The following is a 22,784-nucleotide window of genomic DNA, read 5'->3' as shown; positions in this document are numbered from 1 at the left end:
CTTCTTGAACCAAAGTTACACCCTTGAGTAAGATGAAATCCTCCATAGATGCAATCTTGGTGACAACAGCTACACTGTTCACCAGTACTGAAAGACTGAAATCTTGCGAGTGGGAATGAGGGGGAAAGTTTCACTACAGTAGCTAAGTTTCCATCCAAAATGTTATTTGCTGAAAAAGGTTTAACACATTAAAATGTTTACAGATATAGATGATGGAAATGCAAATTAGCAATAAAATCATAAAAAATTGTTTGTTTAACATTTGCGCATAAATTTAATATAAATTCAGAAAAAAGGGCATTCATTAAAAAAAAGTGTCACATAACAGAATTTCTCATATCATTCACGTATCATCGACAAGTGCATGGAGCAGGGGTGATTTTAAGATTTTCATTTAAGGGGGGCTCAGCCCCCAATAAGGGTATAATAGAAGAAAATAAAAATAATAAATAAAATAAAATAAACGTTTGACTAACATGGCAGGATGGTAAACTTATTGCAGCATTCCACTGTATTGCATAGATGTGTATAACATTTGAGTACTGAGCGTACCATCCGCACCGAGCTTCCTGACCTGGATACTATATACAGCAAGCGGTGCTGGACCAAGGCCAGGAAGATAATGAAGGACCTCAGCCATCCCAACAATGGACTCTTCTCTCTGTTGCGGTCAGGGAAATGTTTCCGTTCCTTGAAGGCAAACACAGGGAGAATGAGGAGGAGCTTCTTCCTGCAGCCCATTCGGGCCCTCAACCAGAACACCTAGGATCTGGACTCTCTGGTCTTACCCCCACACATGAACATGACATTCTACCTCAGCTGATTGTTGCACACACAATAATTGCATTACTTGCATACTCTGCACTTCTCTGCACACACAATAACCACACTCACTGCACATTTTTGTGTGCATACTGCACCGACACTTTACTGTTACAATTGTTATTTGTACAATAGATATCGTTAAAATTAAAATCTGTTAAAATTGGACATGTATATTTTCCCTTATATATACACTACCAGTCAAAAGTTTGGACACACCTTTTTCTACATTCTAGAACAATTCTGGAGATTTCAAAACTATGAAATAACACACATGGACTTCAGTAATCCATATGTAATGACAACAAAAAACAGTCAGTTGTTATTTTAAGACACGAAGGTCAGGTGTTCTGGAATAGTTCTTGCAAGAACAGTATTGTCAAGTGCATTTGCAAAACCCATCAAGCACCATGATGAAACTGTCTCACATGAAGACCATCCCAGTAAAGCAAGACCAAAACTGACCTCTGCTGCAGAGGAGAAGTTCATTTAGAGTGACCAGCCTCAGAAATCACCAATTAACAGCACCTCAGATTAGAGGCGTTATGAAGGCTTTACAGAGCGTCAGTAGCAGACATATCTCAATATCAACTGTTCAAACGACATTATTGTGGATTTCGGCCGCCTTCAGCATTGTTTTACAATGTAGAGAGAAATAAACATCAGGAAAGACCATGGAATTAGAAGGTGTGTCCAAACTTTTGAAATATACTGGTAGTGTATATTTATCTTATGTATGCACATTGCACATACCGTATTATTTATTGTCATGACATTTATATTTGTTTTTTTTTATCTACATACATGTATATACTATATATTATAGATGTTTATACACATATTTTTTTATATTTTTTTATAAATATTATATTACATTATCATATTATTATATTATATATATTATTATATTATTTATTATATTATATATAATATATTGTATTATATTATTATTGTTTATATTATATACATACTTTTACTTTTTATATATATATTTTATATATTTTTATATACACATACATTTGTATATGTATATCCGATACACAAATTGGCTTTACATAACTACTTGGTGTTTTTCATAATTTATCGTGCCTTTAATTTCTACCAAGATTCTTCCTATTTTTCTATATATATATATTTATTACCTATATCCCTATACTTTTATTGTCCACACACTTTTAATTCTTTCTTCAAATGTAGGACAGTCGTAAAAAGCATTTCACTACATTTCGTACTGTGTATGGTTTCATATGTGACAAATAAAATTTGAATTTGAATTTGAACAAGCCAATTACGAGTCTTCCTGATCTCACACACACACACACACACACACACACTTGTCCTCTGATCCTCGCTCTGCGATGCCGCAGTCTGTGGATTGAAGAACGCGCTGAAAGACGGGGAGGAGCCGAAGAGCCGCCGTGTTCATATGAAATTTAAAGGGGACTGAGGAGATCACCAATTTGTGTAGAGTTTATGAAAATTTGCAGAATTTTTTTAGGGGGGCTGAGCAAAAATGTTAGGGCCCCCCCCCTAAATATGGTCTAGCGACACCCATGGCCTGAAGAACAATAGATAGGCTTTGTGATTAATGTAATCGCTGTAGCCATTTGTCTGAGGAAGAATAATGATAATAAAAGACCAAATTTAGTACACACATTTATAAAGCATAATATTTACAGAAAAAGCAGATAAGACAATCAGCTGAATGTTAGACAAAGTGTGAGACAGATTTGTTTCTTGTAAGACCTTTCTGCCTGTATATAGTATGAATCATCAATATTGTCTGTCTTTTAATATTACTTTCTTAATATTTTAACCATGTTAAATATTTTGGTTATAATAGTTTTCTATGGGGAAATGACACTAAAAATCTTGTCTCCTTCCACTTGGATCACGATGCCAGTGTCCTAGTAATAATGTTTATGACAAGATAAATGAGTGAGAAAAATGGTTTAAAATTTAAAATTGTGAAGAAAATGTTAAATGTGTCTTACTGAGGATCAGGTCATGTGACTCTCAGAGAGATGATCTTACCTCAGTGTCTCCAGTTTACAGTGAGGATTCTCCAGGACAGCAGAGAGATTCTTCACTCCTGAGTCTCTGAGTTTATTCCCAGACAGATCCAGTTCTCTCAGGTGTGAGGGGTTTGATCTCAGAGCTGAAGTCAGAGCAGCACAGCCTTCATCTGAGATTTCACAACCAGACAACCTGCAGAGAGACAATGACACACTCTTCACTCTCTCAGTTCAGGACAAAAAGTATTGCTCCAACACTTGGGAATGCACTCCCACAGAATCTCTAAAATATTACCTCTATCTCAACTTTTAAATCAGAATTTAAAACATGTTTATTTCATAGGTACTTTGGCTCTTCCCACAAAGGAAAAACCTATATCATTCCAAAGTGTTGCAATTGTTTTCATTTTGCTGTAGGCCTCTTTTCATCCTCCTAGACCAGTTTTCTCATGGTTTCTTCATCAATCATAGAGAATCATTTTGTTCTTAGTAATATCACTGTTGTGCAATTCCACAGAAGTGACTAACTTTATTATTTAAATTTTGTAGTGATGACATAACAGTCCTAAACAAGCATGAATCAGTCTTTGTTGTATAAATTGTACAACACTGGTAAAAATACAGCTAAATACATAATCACACCAAGTGAAGCTTGAAAGTTTATAAAAACCATTTTCTATATTTCTGCATAAATATGATTTAAAACATCATCAGCAGTCCTAAAAGTAGACATAGAGAGCCTGATTAAACAAACAAGACAAAAATATTATAGTTTCAATAACTTAATAAACAATAACTTGTTTATTATTTGCAGACAATGATCCAATATTTCATATCTGTGAGTGGTAAAAATATAAGAAAAGTTGATTTCTGTATCTGGTGTGATCCCCTTGTACAGCAATAACTTCAACTAAACATTTCTGGTAACTGCTGATCAGTCCTGCACATCGGCTTGGAGGAATTTTAACCCGTTCCTCAGTACAGAACAGCTTTAACTCTGGGACAACATTTATTACATTAAGATCAGGATTTTGACTTGGCCACTGAAAAATAGTACTTTTAATCCTCTTTAAACATTCTCTGGTAAAACAACTAGTGTGAAGTTCTATTATGATCACAACTGTCCACAAAACATCTCTCCATGTGACTTTTAGCAGTCTACAGATGGGCAGTGTGAGAGAGGCCTTTAGCTGTTTCGAAGTTACTCTGGGTTCTTTTTTACCATGCGGATTATCTTGAATTGATCTTTGATGGTCATCTACTGCTGGGGAAGGCAATGAATTTCCTTTTGCACTCATTTGTAAACAATCTGTCAGGTTGTTGATTGGTGGACTCCAAACTTTAGAGTTGATTTTGTAATCCTGTCTGATGAATATCAAAATCTTTTCCTGAGGTGTTCTGAAAACCCATTTATTTGTACCATGATACACCTCCACAAATATGTATTATGAAGATCAGATTTTAATAGGTCCCTGTTCTTTAAATAAAACTGAGTGTTCACTCAAACCTGAATGTTATCCCATTAATTGAAAAATCTGAATCTAATTTCACTCTTAAAATAACTGCTAATCCTTGAAATTCACATATTTTTCCAATAACATAAGTAATATTGGATCATTTTTCTCAATAAACAAAATGACCAAGAATAATATTTTTTCCTCATCTATTTGCTTGGGTTCTTTTGGTCTACTTTTAGCACTTCAGATGATGTTTCACTTCATATTTAACTTTCAAGAACACCATCGTAAATGTACTTTATTGATTGATGAGGAATTTTGAAAAAAATAATATAAAACTTTACTCATGACTTTGGAATTTAAAGGTAAACTAGAATGTTGCATTTCCAGAAGAAAATTCGTGTGATTGCGTGTGCTTGCTTAAACTATTGCAATACATTACAGAACAGTTTAAATACGATGCATCCTTAAAAAAACCTCTTCCCTCACTCTAGCTCATGACACACACACACAGTAGCGGTCTGATGTCCATGAAAAATACATTTAAAAATCCGTATAAAATAAACTATAATACTTATCAGCATGAAAAGTAATGGCACACTTAAACACAACATGAGCAACATTTTAGCATTGGAAGCATGTTTCTAGTTATTATTGTTTAAGCGGTATGTTGCTTAAACTATTGCAAGAAATTCTCAAATCATATATTTAACTGCCTCGGGGCTCGAACCCGGGTCTCCAGCATGGGAGGTGGGAGCTCTACCAAATAAACTAAACTGCACCTACAGCTAGCCTCAGTTAAATATTTTCATTTTCAATTTCTGTACCGCTTATCCGATCTATACTCAGGTCATGGGGAGCCTGTGCCTATCTCAGGCGTCATCGGGCATCAAGGCAGGATACGCCCTGGACGGCGTGCCAACCCATCACAGGGAATGCGCACACACTCATTCTCCGTTAAATATATACACACTAAATATGCTTGAACTGTTGCAAGACATACTCAAATAATAAATAAAAACTAAAGTCACAGTTAAAAAAAACCTCTTCCCTCACTGTAGCTGATGTCACACACACACACACAGTAGCGGTCTGAAGTCCATATTGCATTTAAAAATTCATATAAAATAAACTACAATACTTATCAGCATGAAAAGTAATAGCACACATAAGCACAACATGAGCAACATTTTAGCATTGGAACCATGTTTCTAGCTTTTATCATTTAGGACTAATAGTGCGCCGAGGAAACCGGAATAATAATAATAAAGAGTGATGATAACAAGAGTGTGATTGAGTAATAATAAATAGTGACGACTAATAACAAAAACTCTACCAAAGCACCACCTACATTATTCCCTCCTGCAGGTCACAGGTTGAAATAAAAAAAACACAGCTGAACAGTATATATCACTAATTGTGCATTTCTACATGACAAGGAAAAAAGGTTGTTATCTTGAAAAAACAACTTTTGCTATTTTTAAGACCAAAAGAAAAAAAAACCCATGGCCTTTTTGGACTTATGTAGGAAACTGAAATGGTTCTGAAAATTGTAGATAGGTTGAGACTGTTTACATTTAAAATTTTTCTTTTGCCAGAAATTGTAGAAATTGGTTTGAATGATTTTTTTTACATCAACATCTGACATTCTACAAAAAATTTTACCAACTTTTTACAAACTCAGCATTCCAAAAACAAGCACAATAGGGTGTAAACCTGGCAACCGTAGCAGTGCTGTGATTCCCAGATCATGTGCAGTGAAACTATTAGAGAATGTGTCTTACAGAGGTGCAGGTCATGTTATCCTCAGAGAGATGATCTTACCTCAGTGTCTCCAGTTTACAGTGAGGATTCTCCAGTACAGCAGAGAGACTCTTCACTCCTGAGTCTCTGAGTTTATTCCTAGATAGATCCAGATGTCTCAGGTGTGAGGGGTTTGATCTCAGAGCTGAAGTCAGAGCAGCACAGCCTTCATCAGAGATTTCACAACCAGACAACCTGCAGAGAGACAGTGATGAAAAAGAAGCCATTCATTTTGTCACATATTCATTACAACACAGTGAAATTCTTTTCTTGGCATTTCCCAGCATTAGAAGTCGGAGTCAAAGCACAGGGTCAGCTGTCCTTGATTAAGTTTTTTGAATTAGAGAGGTGGAAGGAGGATGCAGGTCTTTGCCAGAAAGGGTAATGAGCAGCCCATGATTTTTTTTTTCAGGTTTTTTCATGTTTATTATACTTTGTTGTGCTCTCTTGTCTGTTGCAGTATCGCTGCTATACACAGAAATGCAGTACACCGGCACACTGTCAATGGTGGATCTGTAAACGGCCTCCAGCATCTTACACTCCAGGTTGTTTTTGTCAGGAAGAGTAGCCACTGCTGTGCCTTTTTGATGACTGTTGAGGTGTTGGCAGACCAGGAGAGGTCAACGGATATGTGGACTACAGGAATCTGAGCCTTTCCCTTTTCACACTGCCAGTTTCTGGATCTCATCTCTGTAGGCAGATTCATCACTTACTGAGATAAGTCTGATCACTGTGCTGTCATCCCAATTTGATGACAGTGTTGGTGGGATGGGCAGGAGTGCAGTCATATGTGTACATGGAATAGAGTAGCGGGCTTAGCACACAGCCTTGTGGAGAGCCGGTGCTGATCCTGTTGGTGGAAGAGGGAACCAAGACCCAGGTGTAGATAGAGGAGGGAGGGGCCTAGTACAGCTAGTTTGCAGACATGATGTCTGGGATGAGCGTTTTGAAAGCAGAGCTGTAAGTGCAACCTGTCTGTAGTCATTATGGCTGTCGGTGACTGTCTTTTTAAAAAAGAGATAATGATAACATCCCTTTAAACAGGGTGGGATGATGGCTAGTGTCAGAGAGAAGATGAAGATCTTTGAGAAGACCCTAGTGAGCTGATCTAAATCATTGCATATTAAACTGGTTAAATCATTATATATTACTGTGAATCATGTTTTTGAAATTTTAAGGAGCAGTAACTATGGTGTTAAATATAGATTGTGTTATTTGTTTATAGTGTGTGAAAAGGTCTAAAATGTTACACAGAACAAAATTTCTCAAACCATGTAGGAGTGAAAATGACAAAACTCGTACAACTGTACCATATTCCTGAGCATTTTATTGCCAGGAATGATTTATTTTTAATATAAAATGAGTGTGTGTGTGTGTGTGTTTGTCTGTGAGTGTGTTTGTGTGCATGCGTGCATGTGTGTGTGATTAAGTTTAATTAAATGATTGAAAAGAATCATCAGGGCTCAGTTTTCTGAAACTATTTCAAAGTTAAGATCATTTTAAATGGGAGAGAGAGTGTTCAAAGTGATGCTTGCTCTACAATTAAACAATGATGTATGTGAGAGAGAATGTGTAGCGCCACTGCGGTGAGCAAAGACGGAAAGCATGGCAGCGTTAGAGCAAGGCTAAAGCTAAACCCTCATTGAACATCGCTCCCAAGCATCTTTCTTGCATATGTATGATCTCTGGTGAATAAAATGGATGAACTGTGACTTTGGATAACAACGCAAAAACAGATCAAGGAATTTATGTCATGATTTTTATGGAAACATGGCTTAACAACAACATTCTCAACAACACCATTGAGCTAGAGGGACACCATGTTTTTTGGGCAGACAGGTTGGCAGTGGACTCTGACTCATTGCTCAGCTCATCTGGAGTTCTTGATGATTAAACACAGACCCTTTTATCCACTGAGAGAATTCTTAGCCATTGTTGAGACTGCAGCATACATCCCTCCGGATGCTAATGCTAAGGCTGCTATGGAAGAACTGCATGCAGCTATCAGTAAGCAACAGGCTGCACATCCCAGTGGAGCTATTATTGTTGCTGGGGACTTCAAGCACTTGAACTTAAAATCTGTACTCCCAGAATTTCATCAGCATGTTTCCTGCACTACTAGAGGGGACAACACCCTGGCCCATATTCACACCAACATTGCTGAGGCATACAGGGAAAAAGGGCATAAGGAAGGCCAAGTATGCACATAAACTGCACATCAAGGAGCATTTCCACAGCAACTCTGACCCCAGACGTATGTGGAAAGGCATCCAGATCATCACTGAACACAAACCTACAATACAATTCTTACCAACCAGCAATGCCTTCCTCCAAGATGAACTCAACCACTTCTTTGCTCGCTTCATCCAAGGCGTCATACATCACACCACAGATCAAATTCAAATTCAAATTTTATTGGTCACATACGAAATCATACATAGTACGACATGTAGTGAAATGCTTTTTATGACTGTCTTACACAAAAAGAAAAAAAGAGTAAAATTTAAAATTTAAAGTGTGGACAGTGTGGAAAGTCAGTGTCAGATCAGATATGCATATGCATATATATATATATATATATATATACATATAATCAGGTGTTCCAATCACTTCCATGGCCACAGGTGTATAAAATCAAGCACCTAGGCATGCAGACTGTTTTTACAAACATTTGTGAAAGAATGGGTCGCTCTCAGGAGCTCAGTGAATTCCAGCGTGGAACTGTGATAGGATGCCACCTGTGCAACAAATCCAGTCGTGAAATTTCCTTGCTCCTAAATATTCCACAGTCAACTGTCAGCTGTATTATAAGAACGTGGAAGTGTTTGGGAACGACAGCAACTCAGCCACGAAGTGGTAGGCCACGTAAACTGACGGAGCGGGGTCAGCGGATGCTGAGGCGCATAGTGCGAAGAGGTCGCCAACTTTCTGCAGAGTCAATCGCTACAGACCTCCAAACTTCATGTGGCCTTCAGATGAGCTCAAGAACAGTGCGCAGAGAGCTTCATGGAATGGGTTTCCATGGCCGAGCAGCTGCATCCAAGCCATACATCACCAAGTGCAATGCAAAGCGTCGGATGCAGTGGTGTAAAGCACGCCGCCACTGGACTCTAGAGCAGTGGAGACGCGTTCTCTGGAGTGACGAATCGCGCTTCTCCATCTGGCAATCTGATGGACGAGTCTGGGTTTGGCGGTTGCCAGGAGAACGGTACTTGTCTGACTGCATTGTGCCAAGTGTAAAGTTTGGTGGAGGGGGGATTATGGTGTGGGGTTGTTTTTCAGGAGCTGGGCTTGGCCCCTTAGTTCCAGTGAAAGGAACTCTGAATGCTTCAGCATACCAAGACATTTTGGACAATTCCATGCTCCCAACTTTGTGGGAACAGTTTGGAGCTGGCCCCTTCCTCTTCCAACATGACTGTGCACCAGTGACCAAAGCAAGGTCCATAAAGACATGGATGACAGAGTCTGGTGTGGATGAACTTGACTGGCCTGCACAGAATCCTGACCTCAACCCCATAGAACACCTTTGGGATGAATTAGAGCGGAGACTGAGAGCCACGCCTTCTCGTCCAACATCAGTGTGTGACCTCACAAATGCGCTTCTGGAAGAATGGTCAAAAATTCCCATAAACACACTCCTAAACCTTGTGGACAGCCTTCCCAGAAGAGTTGAAGCTGTTATAGCTGCAAAGGGTGGACCGACGTCATATTGAACCCTATGGATTAGGAATGGGATGTCACTTAAGTTCATATGCGAGTCAAGGCAGGTGAGCGAATACTTTTGGCAATATAGCGTACTTTTCTATACACACTCTGACATAGCCTTATTTATTTATCGATATACATATTTGCATATTTATCTGCACTTGTTCATTTGCACAATTTCTACTATTTGCACTTCTGGTAGATGCTAAACAGCATTTCATTGCTATGTACCTGTGCTTTGCAATGACAGTAAAGTTGTATCTATCTATCTATCTATCTATCTATCTATCTATCTATCTATCTATCTATCTATCTATCTATCTATCTATCTATCATAATGTCTAACTAGTTAGTGTGATATATATTTAAGTAGCCTAGTAGTTTTATCAATATCTGCATGTAATCAATACCTGACTGTCAAATCAAATGAATTCAGTACAATTCAAAAACTTTCTGACAATATTTATTGTCATGTAACATACAACATGAACATATATGTATGACTGTAGATATGTATAATGTTCTCTCATTAACTAAATAAACGTAGGACTGCGTTTCATAATAAGAGAAAATAAATAAAATGTGAAAATTGTGTATGTTCAAATAAAGTGCTTAACTTAAAATAAAGGGAGGAAAAGATTGAATTTCCCCTTTTCTGTTTTACATCCTGACTCAAAAGTCTCAACTAATTTTACAAATAATAAATCTTAGCACATCTTAACAATTGAACAATTTTAGAGTATCACTTTCTTCCCCTCTTATATCCCACTCCCCCACTTTTTTGCTCAGTGAGAGAATTGAGCTCTAGCTTGTCTTTCCAGGATTTTAAACCTGGGCTTGAATGGAGTCAGGGCAATTCTCATACACATGTGGAGGTGCTCATTGGTGAGCCTGGAATGATATTTAGTTTTGATTATGTTCATTGTGGAGAAAGCGGTCTTGCAGTTGTATGTGGAGCCAAACATGGCCAGGATATATAGGGCTACTTTCCACAGACCTGGGAAAGCTGTCTCAGGGACCATTTGTAGCCAGAAAGTAGAAGGGTCAGTTCTTACAAACTGCTCTTTCAGGGCCACATCTGCTTGGAGATCAACCAATTGCATCTGGAGAGGCCCAGCATTTACCCATTTAAAGTGCTGTGTGACTTCCTTTGAGAACCCCCTGACATCTGTGATGAGAAACGGGTTCTGAATGAACATGGTGAGCTGCTGTCCAAAGCTGAAGCTGTCAAAACGGTTGCTGAAGTTTACAATCAGCTTATCAATAAAGTCAACAAAAGAAGACACATCTCTCTGTCCCCTAACCTGTTCCTGCACTGCTGGGAAGTGTGCACAGTCTCCCTGCGGGTCTTCCTTGAACACCTCAAGTTTCCTTTTGAAAGGAGTGGACACCTGACAAATTGAAATGTCCTTGCCCTGTAGCCTCAATTTCAGTTCATTCAGATGTGAAGTGATATCAACCAAAAAGGCCACATTATCCATCTGTTTCTCATTTTCTAAAAAGAGAGAAAACTGTGTTGCCTTCTGACTTATTAGCCCTGTCAAAAAAGATGCTACTTCCCTCCTGATGGACCAAAAGCATGCTAACACTCTCCCTTTGCTGAGCCATCTCACATTGTTCTGCAGCAAAAGATCATCAGCATTGGCATCAACTTCTCTGAGGAATTCCCTCATGCAATGCTGGTAGGAAGAGGATGCCCTGAGAAAATTGATCATTTTCATCATTGTATTTATCACCTCAGCATGCTCATCTGTGAGGGAGGCACAGAGCACAGATTGATGAATGATGCAATGGTAAGCTATGAGCTCAGGATTGTCCTCTTTCAGTCTGGCTACAGCTCCTTTCTCTCTTCCAATCATAGCAGGGGCTCCATCTGTGGTTAGTGAAACTACTTGTTTTGGCTTTATTCCTCTCTTTGTTAACATCTCTTTAATGGCCAGGTAGATGTCTTCTCCTCATGTACTGGTCTGAAGGGGAGTGACACCTAACAGGTCTTCACAGAATGCTTTCTGGTCTGTGTTGAAAAACCTGACATTCACTAACAGCTGAGCATTGTCACACGTCAGTGGACTCATCCACAGCTAAACCTACACATGATGCCTTATGTATGGCTTCATCTAGCTGGGTTAGCACAGCTTGAGTTAATATTTCACTTTTCTTTGTGGCAGATGATGCTGACATGGGAATTTGCTTTATCACAAAGCTCTTCAGCTCTTCAGGTACTGCACTCATGCATTCTTTGACAACCCCTCCATCAGTAAATGGCTTTTTGTGTTGACCCAAAATCCAAGCAACTCTGAGAGAACACTCAAGAGCACGTTGTTGGGCAGTGAATGTGTGGCTCAGGATCCTGGTGGACTGGTCATATTGGGCTCTGAGACTACTTATTTTCTGTGATCTCACTTCAGATCTGAGTAGGTATGTTTGTTCATAATCTTTGTTTTGTCTCATAATGGCGTTTCACATTGGCACTTTTAATAAGTGCCATGGTTTCTGAACATATGAGACACACTGGTTTAGTGCTCCCAGGGGAAGTATGAACAGAAATGAGTCCATTCTGGATAAAATGTTCTATTTTCGCTGTCCACTTTTCTTTTTTTGGAGGGCGCCATTTGTTCCTTATTTTTCTGTCCCTTTCTCCGTCTCACTCGTCTGTTTCTCTCCCTTTCTCCGTCTCACTCGTCTGTTTCTCTCCCTTTGTTTTCTACATGTATCGCTATCTTTCTTTTTCTTTCTACCATCTTTTCATGTGTAACTTGCCTCTAGCTCTCTTATCTGTTTACACTGTAGAGTCATAATGTTTACCGCCTGGAATGCACTTGATTGGCTGAGTCGTATCATGTGGGATGGCTTAACTCGCATGCAATTGGTCTGTGCGTTTCCACTACCACTATCGTAAAGTCTACAAAAGCTGTGCTGGGTGAAATAGAAGCGCCCTGTCAGGTTTTAAATCATAACCTTCTGTTTTGGCTGTAAATCATAACCTTCTGTTTTGGGTGTAGGACCGGGTCTGTATGAGGCGGCTTCTGGGTCCGCACCTGGACTGCGGTCCGCCTGTTGGTGACCGATGCTCTAGAATGTAGAAAATAAATCCCTAAACAAAAAACACTGAATTAATAGGTGTGTCCAAACTTTTGACTGGTAGTGTACATAAGGATGTAGTTTAATGACTTTTAATAGTCATACCTAATAAACTGATCGCTAAGCTTAGTGACCTGGGTATCTGCACAGTTGGATTATGGACTCCCTAACAAATAGACCTCAGTCTGTAAGGTTGGGTAACAGCAAAGGAAAATCCAAGATGAGATCTCATGTTAACCTTTTCTTTTTCTCCTAGACAGAAATGAGCAGTATTTAAGACTTGAATGAGATTTTAGGCGTTTTCTCTATCTTCTCAAATGTTTCTCTTGAGAAACTGTTTCTCTTTGAGAAATACCTGAGAACCTTAAATGGTCTCAAATGTGGCTCATTATGGGGTGAAAAATTAAGTTCTCAACTTGGTCTCAAATATTGCTCCAAGATCATTACCTTTTTGTATATTATTTTTTTTCTTTCCCCAATGTGCAATTAGAACTTTCTGCTTGCAAAAAGAATGTACATATGAAGTCAACCATCTGTCTCAACAACTATGTATTACATTTTACATACAAATAAAATGTATATACACACTACCAGTCAAAAGTTTGGACACACCTTTTAATGCAATGTTTTTTGTTTAGGGATTTATTTTCTACATTCTAGAACAATTCTGGAGATTTCAAAACTATGAAATAACACACATGGACTTCAGTAATCCATATGTAATGACAACAAAAAACAGTCAGTTGTTATTTTAAGACACGAAGGTCAGGTGTTCTGGAATAGTTCTTGCAAGAACAGTATTGTCAAGTGCATTTGCAAAACCCATCAAGCCCCATGATGAAACTGGCTCACATGAAGACCATCCCAGTAAAGCAAGACCAAAACTGACCTCTGCTGCAGAGGAGAAGTTCATTTAGAGTGACCAGCCTCAGAAATCACCAATTAACAGCACCTCAGATTAGAGGCGTTATGAAGGCTTTACAGAGCGTCAGTAGCAGACATATCTCAATATCAACTGTTCAAACGACATTATTGTGGATTTCGTTAGCGTTAGCTTGTTGTGTTAGTGAGAACTTTTTTTCCACACAGAAAAATGCGTGCTGTCTACAAGCGCTTCCAGTGATAACGATAAATTATGTTTACCGCCTCATTCATCCAATCCTTTAGGTGGCAGTACTGCACCACGTACTTTCCCAGCCGCAAATCAATTAGGAAGAAGAAGACGACAGAGACAGTGGACGGTGAAGCTGGTTTTAAATTTTTCGCGGCGAATTTCTGAAGTAACATTAGTAACATGGTTACTGTCGACTAGGAGTAAAAATGTACGTTTTTTCTTATCAGGTTGTCTTTGTAGAGTTATTTTGTGGGAGGGATGTACTTTATTACCACTGACCATTTTCAAAGTTGTGTTCCATTGTTTTGTTTTCTGCCCAGCTACTCATTTTAGTTCACTTAAGTATACATATAACTTAAGTATAACATACTTTGGCCAGTAATAATAATTTGAGCAGTTAATATCATAATATTGCACTTTATATCATTGACATTTTGTTTCAGTATCATTTAGTATTTGATTTGCCAGATTTTGGTTTGACTTTATTACCCAATATGGTTTTATTTTGAACATTTAACATTTGAACGTTTTTCATTCATTCATTCATTCATTCATTCATTCATTCATTTATTTATTTATTTATTTATTTTTACATATGTATAATATAAAATAAGTGGTAAATGTGTGTATGTGTGTGTCTATATATAAATATATATCTGTATATCATCTCTGTTACTGTTGTACATACAATGTACATAATGCACACATTTTGCACAAATATATAATTACTCTTTTCTTAGCACAATATGCTGTAAATACAATTTGCACAAACTTCACTGCGCACATACTGACAGCCTTATTTATTGATGTACATATTTACATATTTATCTCATTCATTTTCACAATTTATCAAAACAGTAAAACAATGTAAAATATGCTCAGAATGACTCAAATTTTATAAGCCTTTTCTTAAAGATGGGTTTTAAGTTTTACTTTCTGTAGGGATTATCCTAATATTTGGGGACAACTATGGCAAAAGCTCGGTCTCCCTTTCTTTTTAATCTTGATAGTCACAAGTTCAGATAAATAAGAAGGTCTGTCTACCTACCTATCTACCTACCTCTACATTGGTGGACACCAAACATTTGCTATTTCATGTTGAACCTAAAACCTCTGCATCAGTCTCACTGCAGAATGTCTCTTATGGAGGATCAGGTCATGTGACTCTCAGAGAGATGATCTTACCTCAGTGTCTCCAGTTTACAGTGAGGATTCTTCAGTACAGCAGAGAGACACTTCACTCCTGAGTCTCTGAGTTTATTCACAGACAGATCCAGTTCTCTCAGGTGTGAGGGGTTTGATCTCAGAGCTGAAGTCAGAGCAGCACAGCCTTCATCTGAGATTTCACAACCAGACAACCTGCAGAGAGACAATGACACACTCTTCACTCTCTCAGTTCAGGATACACACATCATTTAAGTAGCGGCTTTTTCATCAGAGTCACTGAAGTCTTTAATCTGATTAGTATATAAAATCATAAAATACTGTCGTACATTTTATATGAGAGCAATTACTAATGAATAAAGTCTATTTACTGTGCATGAGTTTGTGTGTGTGTGGGTGCTAGTCTGTGTTTTCAGAGGGACCAAACTTATTTTGTGGAAGATATAACAGTTTTTTTTAGGGATTTTTACAAAAACTGCAGTTTAAGGTTACTTTTGTATGCTGTAAAATTTCATGTTTTATCTTGTTTTAAAGTTTTAAAGCAGCAAGATTATATCATATCTGGAGAGTTAATGCAGAGAAACAGCGTTTTATTTAAAGGGTGGGTAGAGAAATCCAAAAATATTATTTAAAATCAGGACAGGAAACAGGCAGAGGTCAGGTGATCAGCAGACAAGTGGGACAATCAACCAGAAACCAGAACAAGATTATAACCAAGGTGTAGGAACACAGTACAAAAAGTCAGACAGCAAAAAACTGAACACAATCATACACTGATCAGGCATAACATTATGACCACCTGCCCAAAATTGTGTTGGTCAACCCTTTTGCTGCCAAAACACACCTGGCCAGTCAAGGCATGGATTCCACTAGATCTGTGAAGGTGTGCTGTGGTATCTGGAACCAAGATGTTAGCAGCAGATCATTTAAGTCCTGTAAGTTGTGAGGTGGGCCCTTCATGGATCGGACTTGTGTGTCCACCACATCCCACAACTGCTCAATTAGATTTAGATCTGGGGAATTTGGAGGCGGAGTCAACACCTCAAACTGGTTGTTGTGGTCATCAGACCATTCCTGAACCATTTCTGCTTTGTGGCACAATGCATTATCCTGCTGAAAGAGGCTACAGCCATCAGGGAATACCTTTCCATGAAAGGGTGTACATGATCTGTAACAATGCTTAGGTAGGCGGTATGTGTCAAAGTAACATCCACATGGATGGCAGGACCCAAGGTTTCCCAGCAGAACATTTCCCAAAACATGACACTGCCCCTGCTGGCTTGACTTCTTTGCATAGCGCATCCTCTTGCCATGTGTTCCCCAGGTAAGTGACGCAATTGTAACCGGCCATCCATGCGGTGTAAAAGAAAACGTGATTCCTCAGACCAGGCCACCTTCAGGAGTCAGCATGGGCACCCTGACTGGTCTGCAGCTATGCAGCTCCATACACAACAAACTGTGATGCACTGTGTATTCTGACACCTTTCTATCAGAACCAGCATTAACATCCTCAGCAATTTGAGCAACAGTAGCTTGTCAGTTGGATCGAACACAGTGATCATAATGTTATGCCTGATCTGTGTCACTTCTCAGTGAAGACAGAAACACAAATGCATAAATACAGAATTCTATTGTTACAGCACCACCTGCAATTTCTCTTCCTAGTCGGCAGACCTTTCCGGGTCACGCTTTTCCACCTTCTGGATCAAGGACATTTAAACAACACTCTCACCACACGTCAACACAATGTGTTATTAGTTATATCTGCGTACTGACTGTTTGTGCTTTGACTTATTGTTTCTATTTCTGGTTTAAGATTCTATGGATTTGTAATTTTAGGATTCAGATTTATGAACATTGAGTTTGTTAAGTTCATCAGTACACAGCACTCAGTGAAGGAGGAAAATCTCTGACAGTTTAATTACCAGGATGTTAGCTGACTTGTGTAATCTCACAAGTGTTGTTTAATACAATTCTCCTCTTTTACAATTCTACAATTTTATTGAAGACATTTCCACCAATAGCTGAGACAAATGAACATCCAGAGAGATGATCTTACCTCAGAGTTACCAGTTTACACTGAGTATTCTCCAGTCCAGCAGAGAGACACTTCACTCCGGAGGCACTGAATTTATTTCTAGACAGATCCAGTTCTCTCAGATTTGAGGATTTAGAGCTGAGCACTGAGACCAAACCTACACAACTCTCCTCATTTAGGCCACAATTATTAAACCTAAAGGAAATAACAAAATACATGATGCAATAACAGTGTACACTATCATTGATGATTTTTGGATGATTTACATAACACAACACTGAACATGAAAAATCTGCTATTACATAAGAAAACTTATTAAAAATGAAACCTGTATATTACGGTGATATGGTATAGATATCACTATGGTGACATTTATGTTAGATTTGTGGAAAGAATATCCAGTTTATAATGTTTATCCACATTATAAAAATATTGTAAGGTTTTCACAATAGAGAACTTTACTCCTTTTGATTTTTAACACAATAATGGGGTTGTAATGACCCGACATGATTCTTGTAGACTTGTTGCTTGTTGGGCCCCACAGTGATTTGTACATTACCATTAAAATTTCTGGTGAAATTGGCTTCACTTCTTACTTTTCATCTTCATCTGATGACCTTTCATATTTTAAGTCAAAAGTTTAACTCATGAAAAAGTATTGCTTGACATGTCCACTGATGATGTCACTAACTCTACTGTCATAATGATTTCAGTGTAGCTATGAACAGAAATGTAATGTAATGTGGCGAACACAGACAAGTAGAGTGATAACAGTTTTTTTTTTTCTTATCAAAACAGTAAAGGCAGTTGGTGCATCTACAACATCAGTAATAACAGGAACTTGTTTGATGGACAAATTATTTTCATGTAAGCGGAATGATAACTATAACGTACCTTAACAATAATATTCAAACAATACTTTTCTGTTAATAGTAAAATAATTAATTACAGATAATTTCATGTTGATCTGCATCACAACACCCTTCTTCACTATTTTCCTTTAATATTATATATCACTTTCTATATACAATGTACACTTTATAGCCAAAAGTATATGGACACCTGACCATCACACGCATATGTGCTTCCTCCTTAAACTATCCTCTACAAAGTTGGAAGCACACAACCGAGTAGAAGACCTTGAATTGAAGAACTACACCACTGCCTCTTGCTCATTATGGATAAATCCAAGGAAATAAACAAAGCTGCTTTGTGAAAATGGCCATTGTTAAAAGAATAATACAAATAAAATTTAATTGTATTGAATTTACTGTCCTGCACAGAGCCCTAAACATAACACCACCGAACACCTTTGGGATGAACTGGAACACCGACTGCACCCCAGAACCTCACCCAACATCGGAGTCTGCTCTCACTAATGAGATCCACAAGGTGAATGAACACACAGAAGTTGTGTCTGTGAAGTCCCCACAGACACAATCCAACATCTAGTAGACAAACTTCCAGAAGAGTAGAGTTTATCAGAACAACAAAGGGGAATAAATCTGGATCGAGACAAGCTCATGTGTGTGTGATAATCAGGTGCCCACAAACACGTAGAGTATTTCCAATTCTTATGTTATCTTATGAGGTCTGACAAAGTTTGTGTTTCTTGCATGTATATATGTAAGAAGCTTGTAACATTGTAAAAGTGTTACTTACCTTTTCTGAATGCTTTATCCTGATATATTCTACACATATCAGTGTCATGCTCTGCCCTGGGCTGATTGTTCAATACCATTTGTTTATGACCTCATCTGTGAATGTGATATCCTTTTATCTGGCCAGGATATTCTTTCTTTTCTGTTCTGATAAACATGTGCTGAGCCCATACACTAATGAACTCGTATGAATGATGCGTTAACTGCATCTGTTTCTGCTGACCTATTCATCAATACTGACTATAGATAACACAGAATACTACATTTTGTTCTGTATAAATACTCCCTGGTTGTTCCAGTAAATCTTGAAGAGTTTGCTATTCAGTCACTGTGGTTTTCTGGCACACTCTTCACTGTTATCAGCTCAGAGGTCATGGCAGCAGCACAACTTAATAATGTGTAATAGTGTAACAGTTTATTCATCATTACTTACTCAGCTTTTCTGGATGCTGCAACCACAGGCAGGAGCTTCAGAAGAACCTGGTCTGATGTACAATGTTTGTTAATATATTTATTAAAGACAAACACATCCTGTTCCTGCACTGATGTCAGTAACACAAACACCACAGCTGACCACTGAGATGGAGAGAGTTCAATTTGTTGTAAATTTCCAGACTGCTGGTAGTGTTGGATTTCCTCAACTAGAGAAAGATCTTCCAGTTCATTCAGACAGTGGAACAGATTGATGGATTTCTCTGTTGAGGGATTCTCTCTGATCTTCTTCTTGATGTAATGAACTGTTTCCTGGTTACTGTGGGAGATCCTTATTCTGTGTCTTACTATGGTTCGTAAAAGGATCTGATTAGACTTCAATGAGAGACCCATAAGAAAGCGAAGAAAGAGATCCAGATGTCCATTTTCACTCTCTAAAACCTGATCTACAGCACTCTTGTGTATGTGCGAGATTGAAATTTTTTTCAGCAGTGCCCGAATCTTAGACCGTTGACTAGAGAACACTGAAGAACACCGAAGAACATTTCTCTTTTTGTTCATGAATGTCAGATGCACATACAGAGCTGCGAGGTGCTCCTGAACGCTCAGATGAACAAAGCAGTACACTTTACTCTGGTGAAGTCCAAACTCCTCTCTGAAGATCTGAGTACACACACCTGAATACACTGATGCTTCAGTCACATCAATGCCACACTCTCTCAGGTCTTCCTCATAGAAGATCAGGTTTCCTTTCATCAGCTGCCTGAAAGCCAGTTTACCCAGTTTCAGAACCATTTCTTTATCTGCCTCTCTGCTCTCTGTGTACTTTTTCTTGATGATGTTTGTCTGAATGATGAGGAAGTGTGTGTACATTTGAGTCAGAGTCTTGGGGATCTCTCCACTCTCTGCTTCACCCAACATTCTCTATAGAACAGTGGCTGAAATCCAGCAGAAGACTGGGATGTGGCACATGATGTAGAGGCTTCTTAATGACTTCAGGTGTGTGATGATTCTGTTGCTCAGACTCTGATCTCTGATCCTCTTCCTGAAATATTCCTCCTTCTGTGGGTCATTGAACCCTCGTACCTCTGTGACTCGATTAATCCACTCAGAGGGGATTTGATCAGCTGCTGCAGGTCGGGAGGTGATCCAGATGAGAGCAGAGGGAAGCAGATTCCCTTTGATCAGGTTTATCAGCAGCACATTCACTGATGCTGATTCAGTTCCATCACACACTCTCACTGTGTTCTGGAAATCCAGAGGGAAACGACACTCATCCAAACCATCAAAAATGAACAGAACTTTGTGCAGAGTGGAAATGTTTGTTTCTTTTATCTCCTTAAAAAAGAAATGAAGAAGCTCCATCAGACTCAGTTTTTGGTCCTTCATCAGATTGAGCTCTCTGAAAGGAAGTGGAAATATGAGATGAACATCCTGATTTGTTTTCCCTTCAGCCCAGTCTAGAATGAATTTCTGCACAGAGACTGTTTTTCCAATGCCAGCGACTCCCTTTGTCAGAACGCTCCTGATGGGTTTGTCTTCTTCAGATAAAGGTTTAAAGATGTCATTGCATTTGATTGGTGTTTCCTCTGTTGCTGCTCTCCTGGATGCTGCCTCGATCTGTCTCACCTCATGTTCATTATTGACTTTTCCACTGTCTCCTTCTGTGATGTAGAGCTCTGTGTAGATCTCATTGAGAAGTGTTGGGTTTCCCTGGTTTATCACATCATTTACATGCTGAAACTTCTTTATCAGATTTAATTTGCATTTCTCCTGAACATCAGATCCAGCAGATGAAGGTTCACACCTGTAAATTTGATAGTTTGGGGAAAAAAATAGGTTGAGACCTCAATCACAAGCTCTTATTTCAGTCTAAACTATGGTGTAATTTTCATATAAATAAACAATACTTTCATATATTTTCATTCATTTATGGAAACATAGTTTGATAAGAATAGCAAAAAATTAATTGAAAGAAGCACAATAGCAGTTGAGTGTCATTGTCATGAGGATGGTCATGATCTTACCGTGGATCTGTGATGATCTTCTGGTGCTTTCTGGATTCATCCATTTGCAGGAAACTATATGAAACCCATAATTAAGCGTTATACTTATTTTTTTTCCAATAGTAAAATATATTAGAACAAAATTGTACATGTTGGAGTTAGAACTAAAGTGTTTTGAAATATTTTAGGCAAATGATTTGAAAATTTCCAAAATTCCTGTGCTGTTTTTCATCTAGGAGGTAAGAGCAATGTAAATGTGTCACGTGAGTGTCAATTGGCCTACAAACATGGCTGCCATAAACTACTGCTACTAATTGCCAGCACACACGCTCACTGTCACATTCCTATTTGCCGGTTTACTGTTTGGAACATTTCTAATAAACTGACCTGCATTTGCATCTGCAACTCCCAGTGTGTTTCCTAACACCCCACAGCCCAGTACTGGATAATGAACATGTTTATTGACATGACTTAGGCTGTTAAGCGATAAAATTTATTTAAGCTCTTTATTTGCATCTCCCCTGAATAGAATATCTCCCTTTTTACACCCATATTACTTGCTGACAGTACAGTCATTTTATGTGCTACCAGTCCAAATATGCTGTTTCTTCTAAAATGTGACATTTCATAAAAGAATGTGTTTCACCCTAATCAATAGTGCAGACGAGCTTTGCACTTTTCCTAAATTGGTTTACTCATAAAAACAAAGCCCACAGACTTCAGGCATTATTACCTGTTACTAGGTGAGGGCTCTCCATCTTTGAATGTAAGAGGAACATCCATGGATGCATCACTCTTTATGGAGACACAGCTGGGTAATGGTGAGTCTGGTCTCTTTACCTGGGTTACACTGAACAACAATATACACACTATGTCAACAAATTTAGTTATTTATCACTTTTTTATTAACAGTAACAGACACTGGAAAAAAAAACATGATCTCGCCACTAAACATAAGATTAATATAAGCTACAGTACTGTACATGAACACATTCACAATACTGCATTATCACATTAAATTCCACTAGTTTTTCATTAAAAACTGATCTATTAATTATTTTCTACATTTTGTATATTTAATATAAGCTACTGTACTAGGACTGTAATTTTATTATGTTGCACTTTTACTAAATTAATTCTTGTTCTTATTGCTCACCTCCTCTGACTCTAAACAGTTTCTACATTTTGTAAATCCACAACTGTATTTATTGAGTACATGTTCATTAACATAAACATACACTGCAGAACATAAACACAGGGTTTTTTTCACAAATTAGGTAATTTACTGACCAAACACCTCATACTTTCATTAAAGCTGTCTTCTTCTGAAATGTTACATTTCAGTATGTATTTGAATTTCTGTTTCGGTCATGGTCCGGCCTGGACTCCTGTTATTTCCCCTTTTCTCTCAAGTCCCCCCCCCCTTTCCTCAGTTGGTTTACTCACTGAAACAAAGTGCACAGAGTTCAGACATTAGTACCTGTTA

General features: G+C 38.2%; 1 protein-coding gene across 8 annotated transcripts in view; it reads right to left on the bottom strand.

Moving 5' to 3' along the window:
• The window catches only part of LOC131344713 (NACHT, LRR and PYD domains-containing protein 12-like), a 103,078-nt gene that overhangs the window by 7,215 nt on the left and 73,079 nt on the right, over window positions 1–22,784 (bottom strand). For 7 of the 8 annotated variants that reach the window (XM_058377148.1, XM_058377151.1, XM_058377150.1 and 4 more), the window contains 3 exons: window positions 15,183–15,356; window positions 6,119–6,292; window positions 2,838–3,030 (listed from right to left, as the gene is read on the bottom strand). In XM_058377148.1, coding sequence (XP_058233131.1) covers window positions 2,853–3,030; window positions 6,119–6,292; window positions 15,183–15,356 — 526 coding nt within the window. In that variant the 3' untranslated portion in view covers window positions 2,838–2,852. Of the gene's footprint in view, window positions 1–2,837; window positions 3,031–6,118; window positions 6,293–15,182; window positions 15,357–22,784 lie in introns of those variants that run through there. The other variant, XM_058377155.1, reaches the window with a different exon arrangement.

This window comes from Hemibagrus wyckioides, linkage group LG24, assembly GCF_019097595.1.
Source record: "Hemibagrus wyckioides isolate EC202008001 linkage group LG24, SWU_Hwy_1.0, whole genome shotgun sequence".
Taxonomy (NCBI): domain Eukaryota; kingdom Metazoa; phylum Chordata; class Actinopteri; order Siluriformes; family Bagridae; genus Hemibagrus; species Hemibagrus wyckioides.
Note: the sequence above shows the minus strand (reverse complement) of the source record. Positions and strands in the feature narration are given on the sequence as shown.